The 6,467-nt window shown below is 46.3% G+C and overlaps 1 protein-coding gene across 1 annotated transcript; it reads left to right on the top strand.

The window, feature by feature from the left end:
• Nucleotides 1-5,350: 5,350 nt before the first annotated feature.
• On the top strand, nucleotides 5,351-6,364 carry LOC106392610 (uncharacterized protein K02A2.6-like). The gene has a single exon (XM_013833419.1). The coding sequence runs from the start codon at nucleotides 5,351-5,353 to the stop codon at nucleotides 6,362-6,364; it is 1,014 nt and encodes a 337-aa protein (XP_013688873.1).
• The last annotated feature ends 103 nt before the right edge of the window (nucleotides 6,365-6,467 follow it).

The raw sequence follows: 6,467 nt of genomic DNA, 5'->3' as shown, positions 1-6,467 counted from the left end.
ATGCCAAGAGGATTCAGTTGGCTTATCGCCACCCTGAAACGATCCTACACACGGACGATGATTTCGGGGATATGAGAAGACAACTCATGTTTACTTCAAACCCACTCGAAACAAAGTAACTCAAACAAACATCCATTATATATATATAAACCACATAGCAGTAGGGATTCAAAGCCACCAGCAGCCAGTCCCGATAAAGATAAAAGCGGCCAAAATAGGCACATACAAAGTTCAAAGGCCACACTTGGCCGGACATATATGAACGAAAGCCACACTCGGCCGCAAAAGACTAGATAAGGGAAAAACTTCTTCCCGTCAAACACTCACCTCTCACAGATCAAAGTTAAAATTCCCGGACAAGGAAGCTCCTAATGCATCCGCGGGATAGTTCACTTCCTCATCGTCACCGGCAAACTCGGTCGTGGTCTCTACAGTATTAAGAGAACCGGGATGGGATCCCAAAATCCCTGGATCCTCCCGTCGATCGGAGGAATGAGCGCCTCAGCGCGAGCATGATCCTTCATGCCACCCTTCATTAACTCCATCTCCTTCTCGAAAACGTAATCTTCCGCCCGCGTCTTCCAAAGGCTCCCGACTGAACCGCGACACTCACAGAAATCACCTAGCGAGTTGAAAGCATCCTTGAGGTTCCCGTACTCGACCTGGAATTGAGAGGCTCGAGTCTTCATCACCTCGACAATCTCCCTCTTGCCCTTCCGTTCCGCCTTGCGAACAGCCCTCGCATGATCACGAGCAAGTTGCGCATCTCGCTCCAACATCTCGCATTGCATGCGAGTAAGATCCCTTTCCGCTTTCTCCGCTTTAAAGCCATAGATCATGGCTTCTCTATGGCTCGCCTCAATGGCCGATCCAAAAAAGTTCAAGCCCTGCGAAACCGATTAACACGTTATAAAAAATATATATATACTTGAAACGATCGTCGAAATTCTTAAAGCCTATACCCCGTTGATGATACGAGATCTTTCCGCGACGACTTTCGGCCTCCCCGACTCGTTCGTAGCCGGGGGAGCATCGAAGCCCGAGGGAAGACCAGCAAAGAAATCATCGAGGTCCGGAATAGGGACCTCGCTCGTACCACTTCCATCGCCGAAAGCAAGGTCTGGATCCCATCCTGGAAGCATAGAATCGCCCACCGAAAACTCTATGTCACCAAGGTTAATATCTTTCCCCTTCGAATAGTTCAGCCCCGTCGCAACCGTGGGAGCAGCGTCGTGACCTTGGTCATCGGGCTCGGAATCACTCCCTGTTTCCCCGCTCAAAGCAGGACTAGGATGCACAAACCTCAACGCCTTTCGAACTCTCTTCGGCGTAAAGGAAGTCTAGAAAAAAGGACCGTTCCTGAGCAGATCCCTCACCGCGAGAATGTCCTCAGGAAACGGAGCAAGAGGATTGATGAAGGGACGATCGTTCGGCAACCTCCAGAACAATGGGATACAACTCTTTTCAACAGACGCAGCGTCTACACGAACGAAGAAGAAAAATTTCTTCCACGAATTGAAGTTAGAAGTAAACCCCATAACCACTGACATAAAGTTCCGAGGGACCAGCCTATACTTGTCCGTATCCTTGATAATCTGTAACCTAAGAAGCGCTTCAAAGTAATCGACGGTCAGGGAGAGACCATGCTCGTAGCTCAGAATCAGGACTCCAATGAGGTGCTGGATGCCAAGGGGATTCAGTTGGGTTATCGCCACCTCGAAACGATCCAACACATGGACGATAATTTCGGGAATCGGGAACCACAAGCGACAGCGCACTACGAATGCGTCGTAGCAAGTAAAGTAACCCTCCGGGGGACTATTAGCGCGCTCTCCTTGACAAGGAAACCGGAACTTCACCGCATCCGATATCTGATAGAACGACCGCATGATTTCGAGGAATTCGCTAGTACTCCTACTTGGTGCACCTTCCTCGACCGGGCGACGGTTCATGACCGGGAACGACTTCTCTTTGGGAGGCGTGATCGAACCATAACACGCCACCCACCATGCCTCGTTCTCGGCCGGGTCTACCGAATGAGGAACGAATTCTATCTTTGGCACAAGGAGCTCTTTAGAAACGTTCACGGGCAAGGACCCTTTCTTCGAACTCCTTTTCTTACCCGACATATCGTGTTTTCTATTTAAGAATCAAGAAGGAAATAATAGAAAGAAAGAAAAAAGAAGAAGAAAGTTTTCAAGAAACCTCTCTATGAAAATGAGTAAGTGTAAAGGTTGTGAAGAAGTTACTTCCCTTCTTATAGGCATGAGAAATTACTATTTACTTGCGGATTTTCGGACACAAACTTCGCCCAAATACACCAATCTCGTCCGAACTCGCCATACCGCACGTTGAAATCTCACTAAAAATCCACGATCCTAACGAGCTGGGAGGGCTAACTGTTGGGGTCAAAAACGGTTACGACGAAGTTAATATCCAAATCTCCGCAAAATACGAGTATGTCTTTCCGCAACAAATCATGCTCGGTCAAGAGAACGTCGCAACGTATGTTCCCGAGATAAAGCTTCATTCGAATTCTATTTAGATCAAACATAAGCCATCGGAAACATACCCAGACCAGTTACGGATAGGTCCGAGTATGACGATCGGAACACAGACGAACCAAGCTCGGTCATTAGGCAACAACCGCACATGCACGCTGTCCAGTCGCTACGTAGCGACCGAGCGTCCGTTCCGCTCGGTCGCTACGTAGCGACCGAGCTCGAGCCAAAGCTCGGTTGCTACGTAGCGCTCGAGCCAAAGCTCGGTTGCTACGTAGCGAGCGAGCGACCGGGCTCGAGCCAAAGCTCGTTCGCTACGTAGCGACCAAGCGTCCGTTCCGCTCGGTCCCTACGTAGCGACCGAGCTCGAGCCAAAGCTAGCGACCGAGCTCTTCCGAAACGTCGATACGACATTAGTCCATGCATTCTCGTTTACCCTTCGATGCTATCTCCCAAAGACCGTAGTGAACCCATTTCATGTTTTCCGCCATTCTAAGTCATCGATCAAACTTTACCGTAAAAACCGCGAAAAGTTCGTTCTTTATCGAAAGAAGCCGTAATAAACACTTCGAGTCAGAAGACGGCCCAAAGGGACCTAAGACATGACTCGAGGCCCAACTTACGATTTCTTAACCAACAGTCCGTAAGCCGCATGACGGTTTACTCTAGTTTGCAAGGAAAGATAAATGTCAAGTTTCCGCGGATAAATACGAAATTTTGAAGATAATTACGAAGATCGGAAAAAATGGAATATCTCCATTTTTACGCTATGATGGCTTAAGGGCAGAAGAGGAAAAGCGCAAAGCGACCTAGGAGCCAGTATATAAGGAGTCCTAGGCGAGAAGCATGGGAAGGACTTTCTCAGAGCAAACTTAGCACTTAGGGCAATTAGGCAACTTTCCGTTTTTGTTATTCGAGCTGCGACTCAATTAGGTTTATCCGTCTTAGGGTTGTTAGGACTAGGAATCTCACCGACAGCTCTCGAGCCCAGGCTTATACCTTGTTGTAAACACTCATACGCAAATTCGGAATAAGACTTCTCTTTGCTCTCTTTTTACAATTTCATATAATTTATCGTTGTTATCTCGTGTTCTGATTGCTTAGCGTGTGGTATTAGAAAATATCCGGGACCTCTGGGAAACTAGGGTTCTCCTACTTTCCTAATTTAAACGGAAATCGACAGTGCAAATTTTTGTTCCCACAAAAGAGATAATGAAACTTCTAGAAGCTAGTGTAATTTATGTGATTTCTTATAGTAAGTGGGTTAGTCATGTTCATGTAGTTCCAAAGAAAGGGGGGGGGGGTCACTGTGGTTGCTAATGAAAAGAATGAATTTATACCCATTAGGACAGTAACCGATCCCGTATGTGTATTGATTTTCGAAAATTAAATACGGCTACACGAAAGGACCACTTCCCGCTCTCATTTATTGATCAAATGCTTGAGAGATTGGCTAACCACCCATATTACCTCTTTTTAGGTGGTTATTCAGGTTTCTTTCAGATTCCCATTCACCCAGACGATCAGGAGAAAATGACCTTCACGTGTCCTTACGACACTTTTGCCTACAGGAGAATGCCGTTTGGTTTGTGCAACGCTCCTGCGACATTCCAGCGTTGCATGATGTCTATTTTCACTGACCTAATTGAGGATATAATGGAAGTTTTTATGGACAATTTTAGCGTCTATGGGAACTCCTTTTCTGTGTATTTGTCAAACTTGTGCAGGGTCCTTCAGAGCTGCGAGGAAAAGCATCTCGTTTTGAATTGGGAGAAGTGTCACTTTATGGTGCGAGATGGGATTGTTCTCGGTCACAAAATCTAAGAAAAGGGGATCGAAGTGGACAAGGCAAAGATAGAAGTGATGATGAGCTTACAACCTCCAAACTCTGTCAAAGGAAACAGGAGTTTCCTCGGACATGCTGGCTTTTACAGAAGATTCATCAAGGACTTCTCCAAAATCGCAAGACCACTCACTCGCCTGCTCTGCAAGGAGACAAGATTTGAGTTCGATAGCGATTGTTTGTCAGCCTTCCACACGATCAAAGGAGCTCTAGTCAGCACACCCATCGTGCAACCACCAGACTGGGAGCGCCCATTCGAGATCATGACAGACGCAAGCGATTTTGCAATTGGAGTTGTGCTAGGACAACGAAAAGACAAAAAGCTTCACGTGATCTATTACGCGAGCAGGACTTTAGATGAAGCTCAGTGTCGCTATGCAACTACAGAAAAGGAACTTCTAGCAATTGTCTACGCCTTTGAAAAGTTCAGATCCTACTTAGTTGGATCTAAGGTGATAGTGCACACATATCATGCAGCATTGAGGTATTTGCTGACGAAGAAGGATGCGAAACCAAGGCTACTCCGATGGATCTTATTTCTCTAGGAGTTTGACCTAGAAATCAAGGACAAAAAGGGCATTGAGAATGGCATTGCAGATCACCTCTCCAGAATAAAGATATATGAAGATACATCACTTGATGACAGCCTTCCAGTTGAGCATGTCTACTCGATCAGTCTAGGAAGCGTCATAGAACAACCGCTCCATCCAGTTTGCTCCGGCGTTCTGGAACACCTTGTCTGTGCGATCAAAAAGCAACATCCCAATCTTCCATGGTTTGCTGAGATCGCCAACTATCTGGCTACTGAGAAAGAACCTGTCAAATTCACTGGCAATGATAAACGGAAATATCTGAGAGGAGAAAGACATTACTATTGGGATGAACCCTATCTGTACCGTAGTTGCAAGGATGGAGTATTCCGACGATGTGTATCCGAGTCTGAGATTCCAGGAATCCTCTATCATTGTCATGGTTCCTCTTATGCAGGGCACTTTGGTGGCCAATAATGTTCCAAGATGCCCATTCCTACATCTCTAGATGCGACTCATGCCAGCGACAAGGGAATATCAGTAAACGGAATGAGATGCCTAAGAACTTCATCTTGGAGGTTGAAGTATTCGATTGTTGGGGAATCGACTTCATGAGACCATTCCCACCATCCTTCAAGAACGAGTACATCTTGGTAGCAGTTGACTACGTTTCTAAGTGGGTGGAAGCAATTGTCAGTCCCACAAATGACGCAAGGATGGTAACTAAGATGTTCAAAACCATCATCTTTCCAAAATTTGGGGTACCACGCGTAGTCATCAGTGATGGGGGTAGTCACTTCATCAACAAGATCTATGCAGGTCTATTGAAGAAGAACGGCGTGCAACACAAGGTAGCCACGCCATATCACCCTCAAACTAGTGGGCAAGTGGAAGTTTCAAAAAGAGAGATCAAGAGCATCCTGCAAAAAACAGTTAACACAAGTTGCAAGGATTGGTCGCTCAAGCTAGACAACGCTCTCTGGGCTTACAGAACAGCTTACAAAACACCAATCGGGACTACTCCTTACAATCTGGTGTACGGTAATGCTTGTCACATGCCGGTTGAGTTGGAGTATAAGGCAGTTTGGGCTGTGAAACTACTCAACTTCGACATCCAACCAGCAGCAGAGAGACGATCCATGCAGATTCACGAACTGGAGGAAATTAGGCATCTCGCCTATGAAAGCTCTAAGATCTACAAGGAGAGAACTATGGCTTACCATGACAAGAGGATCATCAACCTCAACTTTCAACCTAAGGATCAGGTGCTCCTGTTCAACTCAAGGTTACGATTGTTCCCTGGAAAGCTGCGATCTAGATGGTCCGGACCATTCACCATTAAAGAGGTCCGCCCCCACACAGCTGTTGTGTTGCTGAACACAAAAGGGGAAGAAATTGTTGTCAATGGTCAACACATAAAGCCATACCTTGCTGAGACAACAATCGCAGAGGGTGAAGAAATTCCCCTAAGCGATCCTTCCTTAGCCTAATAGGCCAACCAAGTCAAGCTAGTGACTTAAATCAAGCGCTTGGTGGGAGGCAACCCACTGGTGAGTGTAAATATTTCTTCTAGATTTAGTTTTGTGTTTCGTT

The sequence above is a fragment of the Brassica napus genome, chromosome C9 (assembly GCF_020379485.1).
Source record: "Brassica napus cultivar Da-Ae chromosome C9, Da-Ae, whole genome shotgun sequence".
Taxonomy (NCBI): domain Eukaryota; kingdom Viridiplantae; phylum Streptophyta; class Magnoliopsida; order Brassicales; family Brassicaceae; genus Brassica; species Brassica napus.
The sequence above is the reverse complement of the archived record's forward strand: the minus strand, read 5'-3'. Positions and strand labels throughout refer to the sequence as shown.